Source organism: Trachemys scripta, chromosome 2 (genome assembly GCF_013100865.1).
Source record: "Trachemys scripta elegans isolate TJP31775 chromosome 2, CAS_Tse_1.0, whole genome shotgun sequence".
Taxonomy (NCBI): Eukaryota; Metazoa; Chordata; order Testudines; family Emydidae; genus Trachemys; species Trachemys scripta.
In genome coordinates, this window is record NC_048299.1 from 280,079,310 (window position 1) to 280,097,156 (window position 17,847).

At 50.0% G+C, this 17,847-nt stretch overlaps 1 protein-coding gene across 3 annotated transcripts in view; it reads right to left on the reverse strand.

Annotated features, from left to right (window-relative positions):
* PPP1R16A (protein phosphatase 1 regulatory subunit 16A) overlaps window positions 1-17,555 on the reverse strand; it is a 46,591-nt gene extending 29,036 nt beyond the window's left edge. Inside the window, exons 1-2 of one of the 3 annotated variants that reach the window (XM_034763756.1) lie at window positions 17,448-17,555; window positions 10,301-12,305 (exon numbers count right to left, since the gene is read on the reverse strand). In XM_034763756.1, coding sequence (XP_034619647.1) covers window positions 10,301-10,550 — 250 coding nt within the window. In that variant the 5' untranslated portion in view covers window positions 10,551-12,305; window positions 17,448-17,555. Of the gene's footprint in view, window positions 1-10,300; window positions 12,306-17,447 lie in introns of those variants that run through there. The other 2 variants (XM_034763757.1, XM_034763758.1) reach the window with 2 other exon arrangements.
* Between the last annotated feature and the right edge of the window lie 292 nt (window positions 17,556-17,847).

Consider the following 17,847-nt stretch of genomic DNA (forward strand, 5'->3'; position numbering starts at 1 on the left):
CTGGAATAGTTAACCTTGAAATGGTGCAGATCTCCAGGATAGGGAGTCTGCAGAATTCTCTTGCCTTCATTACAGAAATGGAGGTGAAGTGCCTCAAAATTCCCAAGGGCTGGAACCAATCTCTTAGTATGGAAGACCAGCTTTAAAAAAAGAAAAGTACTTTGCATTTCTATAGATCCTAAAGTACTACAAAAACAACAAGGAGTCTGGTGGCACCTTAAAGACTAACAGATTTATTTGGGCATAAGCTTTCGTGGGTAAAAACCTCACTTCTTTATGCCCAAATAAATCTGTTAGTCTTTAAGGTGCCACCAGACTCCTTGTTGTTTTTGTAGTACTTTAGGATCTATAGAAATGCAAAGTACTTTTCTTTTTTTAAAGCTGGTCTTCCATACTAAGAGATTGGTTCCAGCCCTTGGGAATTTTGAGGCACTTCACCTCCATTTCTGTAATGAAGGCAAGAGAATTCTGCAGACTCCCTATCCTGGAGATCTGCACCATTTCAAGGTTAACTATTCCAGTGTGACTAGCACTGCTTGGCCCTGATGCAGTTCAGTGTGTCCACTGTCAACTGGCGTGGCACACCCACACACAGCACTGCCCCCCCACCCCAACCACTGCTGAGCCGATGCACTCAAGAACCCAGCCTTCATTTCCGGCACAGCCGCTCAGAACAGAGGCCTAGCAGCAGGTGTATGGCTGGCAGCAGAATAATGGGCACACTTTGTTTCTATTATAAATTTATACCCAGTAATAAATTAAGTTACTATTCTAAAGTAATATGATCTTATCTTTTGTTTCCAGTGCTTTGGTTGGTACTTTGTGCTCCTGAGGCTTATGTCCAATTCCTGCTTACAGCTGGCGCCATCCTGGCGGAGGAGCCACACACATGGCTGGAAGGGAGCTTGTGACATCACCACTGGCAGCACCCTCAGCCTCCCACAGCTGCTCCCCCATTCCATCCCGGATCTATGGCTGTGAGTTTCCTGGCCCCCAAAGGCAGGAAGTCTGAACATGAAGAACTTGTGATCTTTAGGAGAAACCACTGTGGGAAATTGCCTCGCTCTAGTCATGATTTTGCACTGGGTATATTTTACAGAACTGTTTAGCAAAATAAAAAGTTTAAAGGAGATTAAATATTTCTTTGCTTCTACAAAAAATAAGGGCCATGGACCTTGTGTACCCTAATGGCCTCTGCATTCTCCCTGTCCTAATCTGTATCACCTGACTGGAGCTCCTGCTGGGAAGTGTCAATACAATAGCTGCTTCCATGAAATAGCAACAAGGATTACTGAGAACTGGCCCGAGCCTTCATTTTAAATATGTTGCAAAACAGGCTGATTGACTGTAAGAGTTTTGCTGTAACCCCACATCTCATCACCACCAAACACGGATTTTACATTTAACTTCAGTTAGTATGCATATTTCATGCAAGTTTCATATTTGATATTTTTTTCTTAGAATTTTTTAGATAGAGTTAGATGGAGCTATTGTGCAAAGTTAAAACATTTTTAAAAACAGGAGAGCTTAAAACAGAGTGAACAAAGCAGAGAAACACGCGGGGGTGGGGGGGAGAAGAGGTCTTTTCCTGAAAGCAAGAGCTGCAGAGAAGAAGGTCTTTGCAGAAGTGGGCTGTAGTCCACGAAAGCTTATGCTCTAATAAATTTGTTAGTCTCTAAGGTGCCACAAGTACTCCTGTTCTTCTTTTTGCACCACCAGTGGCCCAAATGTGTTGAGGAACTTGGTGCTAGATGAGCAGAAGGAGTGAGGGAAGAGAATCATAAATAAATGAGTCTCCCTTGTGTTACCAACCAGAGATCATTGAGACAACTATTATCAATTCTCATTTTATTTTGACCATCATTGGTACTAGAGCAGCGCCAGCACCCCCAACCAAAATCAGGGCCCCATGGTTCTATGCACTGTGCAGATACGTAATAATAACGGCTACGATTTTGTCATGAATATGTTTAGTAAAAGTCATGGACAGGTCACGGGCAATAAAGAAAAATTCACTAGCCGTGACCCGTCCACCACTTTTACTAAAAATATCTGTGACAAAATGGGGATCAGCGGATCCCCACACCACCGGCAGCAGGACAGCTGAGCAGCGGCTGGGAGCTGCGGGGCCGCCACCACCTGCAGCAGCTAGAGGCTACAGGGAAACCCAGCCGCCTGCAGTTCCAGGGAATCCTCCGCCGCCCACGGGGGCCGAGAGCTCAGGGGTTCCCCGCTGCCCGCGGAGGCCGGGAGCTTGGGGTTCCCCCGCTGCCCGCAGCTCCACAGGCCCCTGCCACCTGTGGGGGTAACCCGTGCCACCCATGGGAGCTGCGGGGTTCCCTCGCCACCCACAGCACCAGGGCCCCCACCACCCGTGGCAGCTGTGATCTTCAGGGGTTCCCCCACTGCCTCTGGCAGCCCCCACAGCTCCTGGCCCCAGCGGGCGGTGGAGGCCCCTGCAGCTCCCAATCACCGCAGGCTGAAGTCACGGAGGTCACTGGAAGTCACGGATTCCGTAATAAGTGTAATAACTTAGTAATAAGTGACAGTCCCCACCCCAAAGAACTTACGAGCTAAATAGGCAAGACAGAAAAGGATAGGAGGGGGTGGAAAAAGTCAAAGTGACTTCCCCCAGACGGCACAGCAAGTCAGTCACGACAACAGAATGCAGGTTTCCTGAGTTCCAATCTAGCGCCTTATACACTAGCCCATGATGCCTCTTTATGCTGCTTGTTTACTTCCAGCATGTCACCCATTTTGGACAATGAAATTTTACTAGCCAGTTTTCCTTTCAGGGTTTGCATGCCCTAGGACACGGATGTAATGTTTGGGTTGCAAATGCTGCAGGGATACATTTGACAAGAGCCTTTGCCTTGGTGTTTTTTGCAGTTTTTTAATTAAAGGGATCGTGGTAGCATGGCTACTAGTCTCGGCTTTTGTAAAAGCTCATTTTTACCAAAACCTAAACTTGGGGGACAAATCTGATCTGACAGCACGGCATGAAAAACCAGGGAGGATCATGTCGAACTGGATTATGGAATTACTGTCACCCATTAGATTCTTCAATTCCGATCACAACCTATTTTAGAGTCTTTCATTTCCAAAATTGGTACTGATCAGACCATATGGATGGACACAAAAATGCCAGATACAGGGCACATTTATTTTATACTGTATATATTCTTAAATATTTACAGTGCAAGAATATGTACAGCATGCTCCAATACTGTTACTGCACTTTTGTTTTAAATATTGTTTTAGTTTTCTATATATATAGCTTTAGTTTCTATGCTATTTTGAAGAGGTCATTACCTGTAAAGAAAGGATCGGACGTCACTCAACAGATGGAAGAGGGACCATTATGATGCCATGAAAGATTTAGACTGGAGTTCGCAAGGAGGCCAGAGGGAGTTGGGTGCCAAACTTTCCGACTATGTCTACATTAGAAAGGGTTTGCTGGCCTAGCAAATCCTCCGACAGCAGAGACACAGCTTATACCAGAAAGAGTTCTTTTGCCAGCATAGCTTATACCAGTTCCCCAGGCAAAATAAGGTATACTGGGGAAAGGGCTTTTTCAACGGCATAAATACTTCTACACTAGGGCTAACCTACCTAGCTATGCAAGCAAGCAAAACTTTTAAATGGAGATGACCAGGTCTCACTGACTTTCAAGAACTTAAAATCTAAGCCAGATGCTCTCAAAGTGCCAAGTTACATAGCCATGGAGTTGTGGAGTCGCTAGGGCCCTGGATGAGGTAGACGGGGCAGGTGACACCTCTCGGGAGTTATTGTTCCAGACTCTGCAGCCACAGGCAGATGACACTACGTCAAGTTAACACTTGGGTCCTATTTTTTCCATAACCCTCAGGAGTGGACAATTTTTTTTAAATGGCTCATCAGAGTCTGGAGCACAGTTCTACTGCACAAGGCTGAATTCCACAACAAATTCAGTGACTATGGAATTGCAGATTACACAGGGCCCTGCACAGAGCTACCGGGACTACTAAATAAGTATGAACCCTTGTGAAGTGTGAACATATACCATGGTTAGCGATGACCACATCTCCTATTATTAGTTGTATTAGGTAGCCTGGGTCCCGGCCCCAAATGTTGACAATCTAGAGACAAAACGCAACTGGTGGGTGAAACAAGTTAGCAAGGAGGCAGGATGAAGTTACAATTACACAAACTTGTGCACAAGCTGTAAGTATTTTGTGTGCGTAGTTCTGACTAGCAGCAGTAGTCGCAGCTCAGCTGTCTAGAACTGCTTACAAGCTCATTCCAAAGGAAGCGTGCAGAGAGGGCCTTCGGCCATTAGAAACCCATACAAATACGCAGTAAGGCAGCACACGTCTGTCTCCAGCATTCTCCCCCTCTCTTCCACAAATCAGCTTCAGGCTGTGTTTCGAATTTCTTCCTTCAGACCCTTTTGTTTCCACCTCTTCTCCACCTGATCCCTGGACCTACGTTTCTAGCTCCCCTTTTGATCTCACTTTCCACATTTTAGGGTGACAAAGAAAGAAGGTTTATGCGCTTCCAAGGTCTTTCCTATTTTCTCCTTTTACCCTATCCAGGTCCCACAAGCGAGTCCCCTCCCTCAGAGCGGATGGATGGATGGATAGATTTAGCTACTGTTGCTGTTCTGTCAGAGACAGAGGAAGTCCTAGACAGGTCATAAGAGGTACGTATCCTTCCCATAGGGGCAGAGTGTTTTAACAGGCCTTGCCAGCACAGGAAGTGAAGGACCTAGCTCAATCCACAAAATCTGCCACTAGACTCTTCTGCTTGGGTGCCCTGTGCCCAATCTCCCTCAGCTCTTCACTCCCCCTTCTGTTCGTCACCACTTATTTCCCATCTCCTCTCTGTTCCAAGTATAAACCCCACAAAGGAATTTTCCTTTAAAGGATTTTATATCCAGGACAACATAAGAAATTACTGGGAGTATTAACAGCCACCAAGGCTGTAACAACACACACAGTCACCAGGCTAGGATGCTCTGAGAGATACCTTCATTCCAGTCCTTCCCAAAAACATGCTTCCTCGGGGTCCACAAAAAGTGAGATTATAATCACCAGATCAAACCCTACACATCTTGCCCATCACTCCAACAACCTCCTCAAATGCCCGTAAGAGCAAATGAGCTTTACAGATTGTTCACAAACCCAGGCTATATGGGTCCCACGCAGGGGCCAGGTCCAGAGTCAAGTCCCTTCTGGGGAACATCTTGCCAGCAGTCCCGCTCCCATCTAAACTGGTTATATCATGCAGGGAGAGAGATTGCCGTTCAGGTCACTGCCTCCCAAACCACTTAGGGCGTTCACAGCTTAACACAGCACTTTGATCTCCACTCCGAGGCTTACCGGCACCTGGGACTGAGCCCAGGGGACAGTATAATAAGCAAAGCACCATTCTACAATAGTTTCAGATTCTCAACAACATCATGCAATGCCATTACAGCAATCTAATCGAGGTGACAAGTGCTTGGATAACGAAGCAAAGGCCATATTAGAAAGGACAAGGTGCATGCTTGTAGCGAAGCAGAGATGGAAAGTTTGCACAGCGATCGCTGCATCGGCAACCAATTTAGCGGGTCTAGTGAAGGCCTGCTAAATCGACTGCAGATCGCTCTCCCGTCGACTCCTGTACTCCACCGGATTGAGAGGAGTCGACCGGAGAGTGTCTCCCATCAACATCGCGTAGCGTGGACCCTGCGGTAAGTAGATCTAACCTACATCGATTTGAGTTATGCTATTCACGTAACTCAAATTGCGTAGCTTAGGGCACGTCTATACTACCTGCCGGATCGGTGGGTAGTGTTCGATGCATCGGGGATCGATTTATCGCGTCTCATCTAGACATGATAAATTGATCCCCGAATCGATGCCTGTACTCCACCTCGGCAGGAGGAGTAAGTGGAGTGGACAGGGGAGCCGCGGCGGTGGACTTGCCACTGTGAGGACCGCCAGGTAAGTCAAACTAAGATACAAATAGCGTAGCTGAAGTTGCAGATCTTAGCTCGAACCCCTCGCTAGTGTAGCCCAGGCCTGAGACCGAATTTCCCCTGTAGTGTAGAAAAGGCCTAAGAGTAACATAGGACCTCACACCATCTCGGCTGACACCCTGGCTTCACTGATAATGGGAATTTTGTCACTGACTTCAGCAAAGCCAGGATTTCACTCCCAGATTGCAAAATTCTGAACATCAGCCCAACAAAATGCTGGTCTCACACTCCGTCAAACAGGGGCACCAACATAATCTGGACTGAGCTTCAGCAAAGTTCCAACTCATATAGATACTGGGCCAGGTCAGTGGTGATGAAACAGAGCTAGATGCCAGCATATTGACTACACCCCTCCCTATCTTCCCAAGGGCCTGATATAGCTGTTGAACAGGAGGGGATAAAATAGGCCCTTAAGATAACCTCCAGAGAGGGCTCTTAGGGGCAGAGGACCAATTACCAAACACTATCCTACGGCAACCGCAGACTGAGGAGGGCATACGGAGCCTTTCCTCTCAAACAGGGCTCAGGTCAATAATGGGCAAGAGCTGTTGCCCTGTCGGATGGCAATTTAGTGGCCTGTGTAAAATGACTTGGTGGATCTGAGCCCAGTCCCGGGGGCAGAGAGGCGAAGGGCTGAGCAGGCCACAGAGATAGGGTTGCCAATTTTGGTTGGAGGTATTCCTGGAGGTTTCATCACATGACATAATCTTTAATTTAAAATTAATCTTTAATTCCTGGGGACTCCAGGACAACCCTGGATGGTTGGCAACTCTACACAGAGACCAAGCCACTAGAGGTCAGCCCTCCAGCTGGCAGGGCGATGTAGGGAAGCTACACCTATTATATGGACAGAAAGCGTCAGCCTCCAGGCCGGCTGAGCCAGCAGTTTTCCTCCGTGTGAAGTTTATGCAAAAAGCCACAAAGCCCCTTTTCTGTTCTTTCACTAGAGCCTGTAACCGAGTCCTGAAGAGATTCGGCTGGTTAACATCATTTCTATTTTTAGCCAGTCTGCCTTTTCATTTGAGGACCATACTGTGTCATTATCTAGTCAGGTCAGAGGGAGGGGTAGAGCCAGACAGTGCATCCCCTCTTTCACTTGGAAACTGTGCTGGGAGAGGAGGGAAAAAATATGTGGTTGTAAATTGCTTAATCCAAATGGAGAGTAAGAGCGTTAAGAGGGAATCCATTTGTCCACTTGTCAATAGCAAGTAGAAAAGAGTTCCTGACAAGCACGGTGAGGTGGCTAAACCATCCATTCCATGTTTCTAGCCCTTGTAGTTGTGAAGGGAACCTCCCAAATTTGACCTGATGCAGTGTTGTCTTTCTGAGTCTGCAAACAGCTCCAGGGCCTCTGGTGCTGCTCAGATCTTTCCCAAGCACAGTGGGAATTAAGACATTAACATGAGATGGAATCCTGTGGGCAGCAGTGAAAGTGACAAGACTCACAGCACCTTCACTCTGCTGTTGCTTGAGTAACCAAGGAACAGCAGTAAAAGCAGGAGCTGAGGAGGACCCTTCTGCCAATCCCAGAAATAAAGGAGGCTGGGAGAGGAATATGGGAGGTAGCGAAGAGGCAATATCCAGCAAACCACCTCCAGCCAAGAGGGGAAGGGTAAGCTCCTTCACCCTTTCAAAAGCCAGAAACGGGCAAGGGGAATGCTTCTAATGAACAGAAGCCTGCTAGCCAGAGGCTGATACAAGACACAGAGGAGGGTCCCAGGAACTGCTCCCTTCATCGTTCTCAGCAGCTGGGGTGACAGGCTTCTTAGCAGGGCATTGCCTCAGGACATGATGGGTTGGGACACTCCTTTCACAGCTGTTGCTAAATGAAGGCTGTATGTTTCTAGTCATGTGATTCACTAATCCCATCTGTACAGCTGAATAATTTACATAGCCACTAAGGGAAAGTGGCTGTCACCTGTGACTAGTGCAAATTGCACCCAGGATTAATCCTCAGGCTACAGGTGTCTAGTAATCCTTCCATTAGGCAGGCAGTTTGTACATTTTTGTATTCACCGGGGATGATAAAATACATACTGTAGTTAATTATAGGTCACTGTTAAGTCAATTCTCCTTTTAACACCGTTCACTCATCTTCAGCTGACAACGTAATGTCCAGCAGAGAACAAAACAGCAATGTCATCATTGTAGTTTGCAAAGGTTTGCTCTTCATTTTCTCATGTCATTTCGCTAATGCTGACTAGACTCTCACTGCTGTATGGAGCTCAAGCAGTTGCCCATTATTTAATGGCTCCGTTAACCACGAGCACCGTCAAGATTTTGTTAGAACTCTAGTCAAAAAGTTCTCAGGAAACTAAAATTAACAAGAACTGTGGGATTCTACGGAAATTAGTTTAAAAAAAGGCAAATCAACGTATGTGATTTACAGAATAGGATTCTGATGTGTCTGTGGCAGCAGCTCCTTGACCCATTTTCTCTTTCTAAACCCACAACCTGCCGGGCTTCTCTCTCACCAGGCCCATGTTAAATATTGGTAAGACTTGCAGCACTACCTGCCCTTTAGCCATGATCACCCAACTGCAAGAGACAGAGATGAGCTTTGCCTCATTAAATCCAGCTGCTTCCTGGCACCAAACCTCCTTGCTAGGTCAAACTCTGTAGCTACTTGTGCCCTTTGCACCATTCTGTATATGGAAGAGATACTAGAGGGAAAATCCTGCTTCTGCAGAAGTGGGTGGAGCAGATATGACTTAATAAATCAGAGAAGTTAGAGACTGAAGAGACCTATGACCTCTTCCCCGTCCCCCCCACCCTTTGCCAACTTCTCCCAGTCACGTCTCTCCTTTAGTGCATCAAGGCTATGCATTGAATGTCGAAAAAAATCACAGGCAAATTTCACCTTGTGGCCTGTGACACGCATTCTTCACAGTACCAGGAAACAAAGCCAGCTCTCCCCAGCTCTCCTCTGGACCTGACTTTTCCCTTGGAGGCTGTGCACCACCGACTGACGCCCACCAAGGATTTCAGCTCTGGTTTGCAGGCTGCAGTACACCGTACGAGAAAAGGGAGCCTCAGGGGACCAACAACTTGGGGCAAGAATTTGGGGCAACGAAGTGCAGCCCCCTCAGAAGTAATGTCAGGCAGCTACGCATTTGGTACAGTGACTCCTGCTAAGAATGGAGACGGTACTCCTCTGCCATTCCTTTCTAGCGCCTCCTGCTAGCCAGAGCTGGCACTGGAGTAGCTATGCAGGTGTTTCGTTGTTCTGGATTTGCCACCACTTTAAAACAAAATGTTAAGGGAGCCTGAGGTGAACCCAGAAGAGCTAGAAATGCTGGAGGGGTGAGAGGGACCTGTGACATCGAGTGCTTTCTGGTGTAGCCACTTTTCACCCAATGCCATTAAGACAGGCCAAAGGCACCCAGACCCATTCCACACAGGCCCCTCTGGTCTCACTGAGCTCGATGGCAGCCGAGGGCACGCAGTGAGTCATAGGACAGTGCCCAGGCAGCAGTGATTTCAAACAAGGGATTAGTGTAAACAGAACAACGTGTTCTGTAGGTACACTGAAAGCAGACTGCTGTCACAGAACCATCGCCTCTCAGCACGCGCCCCGTCTTTTCTTTATCGTTTGTGTTATATAAATAAAGTCTGATGGTGTCCAAATGCCACCTTTCCAGAGGGGCAAGAGATTTGCACTTCCTGGGTTGTTTGCCTCCCTTCCCCCCCACAAAGAATTACCCTATCCCACAAAGTGGGGAAGGGTGAATGTGGCCCCACAGCCAATCGTGGGAGCCCTGCCCAGAGCCGGTCATGTTATCAAAGACAATAAGCATACAGGGATGGGCAGCATTATCTACATGCTCTATGGAATGGGGAAATGGGATTCCCCTGCAAGAAGAGAAGGTGACCCAGTACCAGAGCCCGAACTCGTCAGGGCCCTACGCTATGTAAATAGTCTTCACCCTGCGATAAAACTCAGCTCTTCCTCCAGTGGAAAGAAGCCCACATCAAAAGATCACCCCACAATGGGACCTTCTTGCTTAGGAGCGAGTTGATCTTTACAGCCCCTAGGTCTGAGCAGAGGCCGTGACGCAGCTGCTTACCACACACGACCTACGGAGTCCAACCCCAGAGGCCTTCAGATTCCATTGCGGCTGGTCCCGTCATTTCTGAACAACAATTTCTGCTTGAAGATATTTTTAAAAATTAAACCTCCCGAGTCTTATGGGGGCACCCACAATCCCCCGCCACCATCCTGCACCCCCCACACACGGGGCCCAGGCCCCCCCCCCCCCCATCTCTTACACTCAGTCTGGAGGACCTGGCCCTTCCTACCTTCCTCCACATCATTGCGAGATGCTGCCTCCAGCAGCTTGATGCTCTCCGGAAACAGCACTCGCTTCTCCCTGCTGCTGTTTTTCTTCCTCTTTTCTGCTCTGGCCTTCTTGCCGTGAGCCTCCTTTTCAAACTGTGCCCATTTCTTCAGCTGCTGCGTCCGGCGCTTCTGTGCGTGCTTCAGCCGCTCCTGGGTGCTCATCCTGGCCACCGCTGGCATCTCCGCCAGCAGCTCCAGGTGCTCCGCCATGGCTGCTGCAGGGAAGGGAACACAGACTGCTCCTCGTCGAGGTCTCGATTCCAGGCACAGGAGCCCCACAGCGCTGGGAAGAAAGCCCAGGCGTGTATAGAAGAGAGGCGTGAGGATCCCTGCCTCCAGAGGGCATCACCTGCACCACTTCAAACGGTCTGTCGCCAGGCCACAGCCTCAGAGAACATGAATGGTGCAAACTTGTCTTATACCTGGATCCTGGTTGCTTTCTGGGGCTCTGCCATCCCCCCTGGAGATCGAGGGTTCTGCTCCATAACCACCCCTCTTCTCTGGGTTTCTCCCTGAGTGGTTTGATGGTCTTCCCAAGCCTCAAACACCCAGGGTCTTTCCCATGAGTTGGGAGTCAGCAACCTTTCCAGAAAAACACTCACCATGCAAACCAGCTAACAAGTAATGTGCACTGTACCACTGGTGAGAGAGGCTCCCGCTCCTACCCCCTCAGCCCAGCAAACGGCCACGCAGGGACAAAGAGCAGCAGCAACAGAAGCGTCGTTTATTGGGCTTAGAATCTTTGCAGCCTCTTTCCACCTACACCCGGTTTCACAGGAGGCCCAAAGATACCCGTACAACACTCTCGCGGCTCTGCCTGCGTGGTTTCAAAGATAAAGGCAGACAATTAAATTAAGAGCCCCGGAGATATAGCCATCCAGACAGCCACCTCAAAGGTCTGAGCTAGCCCCAATCAGTTCGGTGTCCACACTGCTCTTTGGGAGCAGACAGAAGGCTTAGGAGGTTTAAGTCAGGAAATCTGTGTCTCTCCCCCAGAGCAGCACTACTGTATTAAGTCAGTGGGGTGCCACCCCAGCAATTCATAGTACAGAGGAAGGCTGGACGGCTTCTCAGGCACACTCACGGTGGGAATTATTACAAAGTTATTTTGTCTGTCACCAAGTCCATGCTCGGAGGCTAATTACCTGGATAACGTCCTCCCTTTTGCCTCCTGTGTTCATGAAGCAAGGGCTGTGGGGGGCAAACAAGGGGAAAATGTACTGATGACTTAGCTGCTGCTGTCCTCATTCCAAGCAGTAACCTCTAAACTGGGCTCCTCCCAGTACCGGGAACCAACAGGTTATTCCAGAAAACTGTCTATGGCTGCTGTGTCCTCCCCACCGAGATCATTCAAAGCTGCCCAACGGAAGAGAGAAACACCAGTGAATAGTTAGTGCCCATTACCACCATAAACCAGCAGCCCCCGAAGGACCGAGATCAAATATCAAGCAGAAGAAATGGGAGGAAAAGGCAGATCCACACGCCCCTCTGTGTCACCGTATCCACAGCAGTGTACAATCCTGTCACAGCCGTTGCAGGGAGAAATCCCTTCTGCATTCGTTTCTTCCATGTGGTCTCCAGTCTTTGCCACTTACGTTCTTCCAGGTGCTCGGCGAACTCTGAGAACATGGATCCTCATTGTCAGAGGGACAATCCCTCACTCCACATCCCCCTGGTGCTCGGCAAGTTACCGGGCTTCCCTTGGAGCCACTTGAAAGCCCTCCAAGAGGAAGCGGTCGGTTTGCACTTCCCCTCCCCGGGGTGGACACAAAGGAGAGCGGCACAGAAGCGGGATCTCTAAGCCTCGGATTGCATCCTGGCAGCCCGTGCAAGTGCTCAGGCGGCCTTGCTGGACTCGCTGGCAACTCCTCCCTCCCTGCAGTCAGTCACAGTGACACTTGAAAGCTGGGCTGAGCTTCCTGCTATCCTCAGGCAAGCACGCGGGAGAGTGGAGCTTCAGGAGTCCTGCAAAGAAAAGAACAAGGGGGGTTAGGGCATTGCTGAGGGGAGAGAGCCTGCCCCTCCCGACAAGACCTGACCCCTCTCTGCCCCCCACCCGATGCTGGTTTTGCCCTCCGTTAATCCAGGATTAACCTACAATCAAAGTTTAAGCAAATTACCCAGAGCTTTGCCAGTAGCAATTGAAAGCGTCTTTCTCCCTCCCTGAAGCTGCCCGCACCGGCCAACCCTCCAGAGCACACCTTCCTGCCAGCAGCATTCCGACAGACCTGCCAAGGCTTGGAAGCTCGCAGCCTCCCCTGCAATCCAGGGTGCTGCTCGGGTAGGCTGGCATTCAGAGCACCAAGAGGAAGAAAAGAAAAGCTTCCTCTAGGAACAGAGTTGCACTGAGTTAGGCGATTACAGAGGCGTCTGACCCCCAAAGGGTGAGCCACAGAGACACGGCCGCTCCATCTCCCAAGCACATGATTTCATTGTCTCAGACTTTATTTGAAGAATGTTCTGCAGTTCAAAGCAGTAACCGTAGCCACCCCACCAGGAGAGCTCCCGTGTAACAGCCTAGCATGGAAACAAACCCTTTCCTTCTCCTTGAAGGGTCACTAGTCCCTGCCAACGAGGGACAGATTATTTACTTACCTGAGGACATGAAGTTTCCAGACTTGGCCGAGGCCTCTTATTATTGAATCAGAGAAGGGAAGAAACTTACTAGGTCTAAAGTGTACCTCTGGGGCCAGTGCAGGACTGCTCCCCGGCTCTCTTAGCACTCCCAGTCTAGCTGGGAACAGCAACACACACTTTGCCCTTTGGAGAGCCCAAAACACTGCTAGCCCCTTGGGGGAGGGACTGCCTCTTTGTTCTCTATTTGTACAGCCCCTAGCACAATGGGGGCCTGATCCATGACTGGGGCTCCTTGATGCCATCGTAATACACATAATAATGCAAGGTGGGTCACAATTATTATCCCCATTTTACCAATGAGTAAACTGAGGCACCGAGGTGTCTAAGGTCACAGCCAGTCTGTAACTGACCTGTGAAAGGTACCCAGGTGTCCCAACTTCTAGTCTTCTACTACAACCACAAGGTCACCTTTTCTCCCGTCCACCACTTCCCGTGAAAGAATACTGTGCACAACTGAAATCACACAGTGGGGTGGTCCCTAATATTCACTAGCCTTTTTCCAGGCAAGAGACCCAAAAACATATACTGGTAGCTGCATAAAGCAGCACCTCTGTTACAACACTAACACACAAAAACTTCACAGCAGCAGACAACCAGAATACTGTAGCCCAGGCCTGCACAACATGCGGCCCGGGAGCCGCATGCGGCCCGCGTGGTCTCACTGTGCAGCCCGCAGGGGGGGGTGAGTAGGCAAGCGGGCGGGCAGTGGCGGGGAGTGAGTCGGCGAGCCGGGGGAGAGGGGCGGAGGAGGCGAGCAGTGAATCAGTGGCTGACCTGTTCTACTGCTCTGGTCTGGCTCCCATCCCCTCTCCCAGGACAAGCCGAGCGGCGGGCACTCAGGGGAGGCGGCGGTGGTGGAGCAGAGGTGAGCTGGAGCGGGAAGTGGTTCCTCTACCCCCCCGTTACATTCTGTGCCCCCCCCCCACCCTAGCTCACCTCTGCTCTGCCTGCTCCCCTGAACACGCCGCCGCTCCGCTTCTTCCCCCTCCCTCCCAGGCTTGCCGCGCGCAAAACCGCTATTTCGCGCAGCAAGGCTGGGAGGGAGGGAGGAGAAGCCAAGTGGCGGGCACTCGCGGGAGGCGACGGTGGTGGAGTGGAGGTGAGCTGGAGCGGGGAGCAGTTCCTCTACCCCCCCGTTACTTCCTGCGCCCCCCCGACCCTAGCTCACCTCCGCTCTGCCTGCTCCCCTGAACGCGCCGCTGCTCCGCCCTCCCTCGCCTGAGAGGAAGGGGGAAGAAGCGGAGCGGCGGCACTCACAGGGGAGCAGGCAGAGTGGAGGTGAGCTAGGGCGGGAGGTCACGGGAGGCCCGCAGGAAGTAATGGTGGGGGGGAAAAGCGGCACACCGGGGGAGGAGGTGGGGCTGGGGATTTGGGGAAGGGGTTCAGAAGGGGTGGAGCTGGGGTGGGGACGGGGGCAGAGGGGCACAAAAAAAAGGGGGGGCGGCCAAATTTTTTTTTGCTTGGGGCGGCAAAAATCCTAGAGCCGGCCCTGCCATCTCCCAGGGTTGCAGCTGTCTTGAGGTGCTGCCTTTCACGCCTTCCTCCTTCACATCTCATTCATTCAACAGGGCAATGATTACAAAGTGTGGGTGAAGATCCTATTCTACTTCTAGCAAAAAGACATTTTTCTTTTCCCTTAATTATACTACCTTAGGGGTCTGCTATAACAAATTACTGAGGTTCAATACTGCTGTTTCGGTGGGTTGGCGCTGGGGAAGGAGGATTTGTTTCCGCGGGGCAGGTGGTGCTGGGGGGGTTGTTTCCATGGGGGGGGTGGCACAGTGGGGGGGGTTGTGTTTTGGGGGGGCTGGGTGGCGCTGGGGGGAGTTGGCAGCTCTCGGGGGGGTTCGGCCCTCAGCTGTTTTCTTTGGAGTAAAGTGGCGAAGGCCATATTACGAGTTGTGCAGGCCTGCTGTAGCCACTGGGATTTGTTTCAGAGCAGTTTCAGCTTGCTTCTTGAAGTGATCAGCCTGATACGTGTGTCTGGTCAAAATGTGTGTCGGCACAGTATGACTAGTGGAAAAATGGGGCTCCCATCACAAGGAGGAACTAAATCAGAACAGCTCAGGAGAAATGCCATATATAGCACGACAAACAAGAATTCCTGTGACACCCATAATCTCCCTCCAAAAGCCAAAATCACTAAGGAAAAACAAACAGGAATGTGCTTAGTTTGTCCTTAAGGCTCACATTCACTGGGGAGTGGGGGAGAAGGATGAAGAATTTCACCACAATTCTGAACTTCATTAAACATTTTTAGGTTTAGCTTAAACCTTTGGCACCAAGAGCAGATATATGTTGACAAGGAAAATGCACTAGGCAGATGCAAATTAAAGAGACAAAACCTTAATTTCGCATTAAGACTCATATCTTACCACCATAAGTGTAGTGACAAAATGTGCCAGAATCTAATCTCAATTCCACTGATGTAAATCCAAAATCATTTCACAGACATCAGGAGAGTTACTCTACATTTACTCTGGTTTCAGGGTAGCAGCCGTGTTAGTCTGTATCCTCAAAAAAAACCAGTACTTGTGGCACCTTAGAGACTAACAAATTTATTAGAGCATAAGCTTTCGTGGGCTACAGCCCACTTCTTCGGATGCATATTTACTCTGGTGGAACTCCTGAAATCAGAACCCGATCCAGTGATCCCATAGTTCATACAGTAGCTTTCCTTCAGAAGCATCTCAAAGATTTTTACCCTATATATAGAAGTTATTTTGTCCAACACTGAAATACAGCCACCTCTGAGATGAAATGCAGCAGCTGTTTAACAGCAGCCGAATGATACACAACAGTTTAGGAGTGGAGCGTCCATTAAACCCACAGTGGAGGAAGCTGGGGGGAGGCAGAATGTAACTTCCAAATGGGAAGGTGCCTAGGATTGCAAGCAAGGAGGAGTTGTCAGTGTCTGAAAGGAGGCACAGGACTCCCAACAGTATGCTGGGGTGTTGGTTCAATCCTGACTCAGAAGAATGTTGAATCACCAACACCATTTCCTGCAGCGCCTAGATGTCTTCTCGAACCAGTGACCTAAACAGGCTTAGTTTAGGAGCAGGGATGCTGGAATGGGGCGGGAGGGTAGGGAGCATGGCCCCGGGCAGAGAGGAGTAAGCAGGGGGTGAGGTCTTGGGGGGGGAAGAGGTGTAACAGGAGCGGGGCCTCAGGGAAAGAGACGGTGTGAGGGCAGGGGCATGGTGAGAAGGGGTGGTATGGGGGCACGTGCCTCATGGAGACTATGGAGAGTTCCATGAAAACCTGCTCTCCAGTCAAAGGGCAAATACACAGGATTACTGGATTATTTTGTATATTTAAGAGATCTGATCCCCGTTGGTTCAGTTGTTTAATAAGATTAACTGCCACGGGACAATTTTTTAAACTGGGGACTCAGAGAGTGTGGATTGGTCATGGCAAACTATGATTTTGCATATATTTAAAGCAGTGGCACCCTCAGCTCACAGCATTCCTGCATGCATGTACTGTTTTCACCCTCACACACCCTGTTTTGCTGTCTCCTATTGTTCTATGAATGTAGATCGTAAACTCCTCTGGGCAGGGATTCCACCTTGTGATTTCCTTGTTTTGTAAAGCATCACTCACATCTGTGGTGTCAGTCATAAATAATAGTAAGGCTAAAGTTAGCAAAACCAAGGAATAGCAAACAAGATTTCCCCGGACAGCTCTATTCATGTACCTCAGTCATTTCTTGCAACCCCGCAAAGCTACTGCAGTCCCGCACAGCCACACAGACGTGTCAGAGTACCTCAATCCAGTCGCCCCCCCTTAATATTCCAGTCCTGGGAGCTCCAGCCCTCTGCCAAAATCCTCCTGACACAGCTGGGTCAAGCCAATTTGGGAAATCCTGCCAAACCTTTCAATGGCCTCCAACCCCAAAGGCCAAGATTCAATGCATCACTTTCTTTCCCCACACCTGACCCAAACTGCTGGCCAGACCTGCTGACTGGGGGCTGCGGAGGAGAGAGCGTTCAGTCAGGGAAAGAGAGGCCGGTGATGTGTTTTGTGGAAGGCGTTATGGGAATGGTGGAGGGCTGAAAAACAAGGAGTGGGCACTGGGGAGTCTACTGCACGCCCCTGCCAGGAGCAAAGGAGGAGGGCCTGTTTTCCGGCCAGCTCAGCCTCCCTCCTCTAGACACTTTCAGTTGAGGGGTGGGGGGATCTTTCATTCTACACTGGGACAAACAGTACAAAAACCAACAAAAAAACCCAGATTTTTCACAGGAGGAAAAATTCTGAAAAATTCCAAAGAACAAACGCAGAATTTTTCAGCCTGGCCCCAGCTGCCTCCTGGGGTTGCCTGGGTTCCATCAGAACATTTTTAACCAGCTTTGGTAGGAGCTATTTTAATTCCCTAGAGCGCTCGAGTTATTACCACTGACCTCTTAGTCAGCACAAAGCCACTCACTGCCACACCACGTGGCACTGGAGCCTGGGCACTTGCATTTCTACCTGGGCTTACGGAGGGGTCAGCGCCTGGACCCAGGAGTCCCCAGAGCGGCAGGTACCCCACTGAGCAGGCAGCAGCGCCAGTTACTTGTATCCACGTCAGACGGCCAGGCCTTGGCTACACTTGCAGATGTACAGCGCTGTGAGTTAAACCTGACTTTGTGCAGCTGAGTAGGGAGAGCGCTGCAGTCTGTCCACACTGACAGCTGCCCAGCGCACTGTCGTGGCCACATTTGTGGCAATTGCAGCGCTATTGGGAGCGGTGCATTATGGGCAGCTATCCCACAGAGCACCTCTTCCCATTCTGGCGCCGTGGGTTGTGGGAAGGGGGCGTGGGTGCGGGGCATTCTGGGTCCTGTCCCAATGCCCCGTGATGCATCGCTTCACATCCCAGAAATCCCTT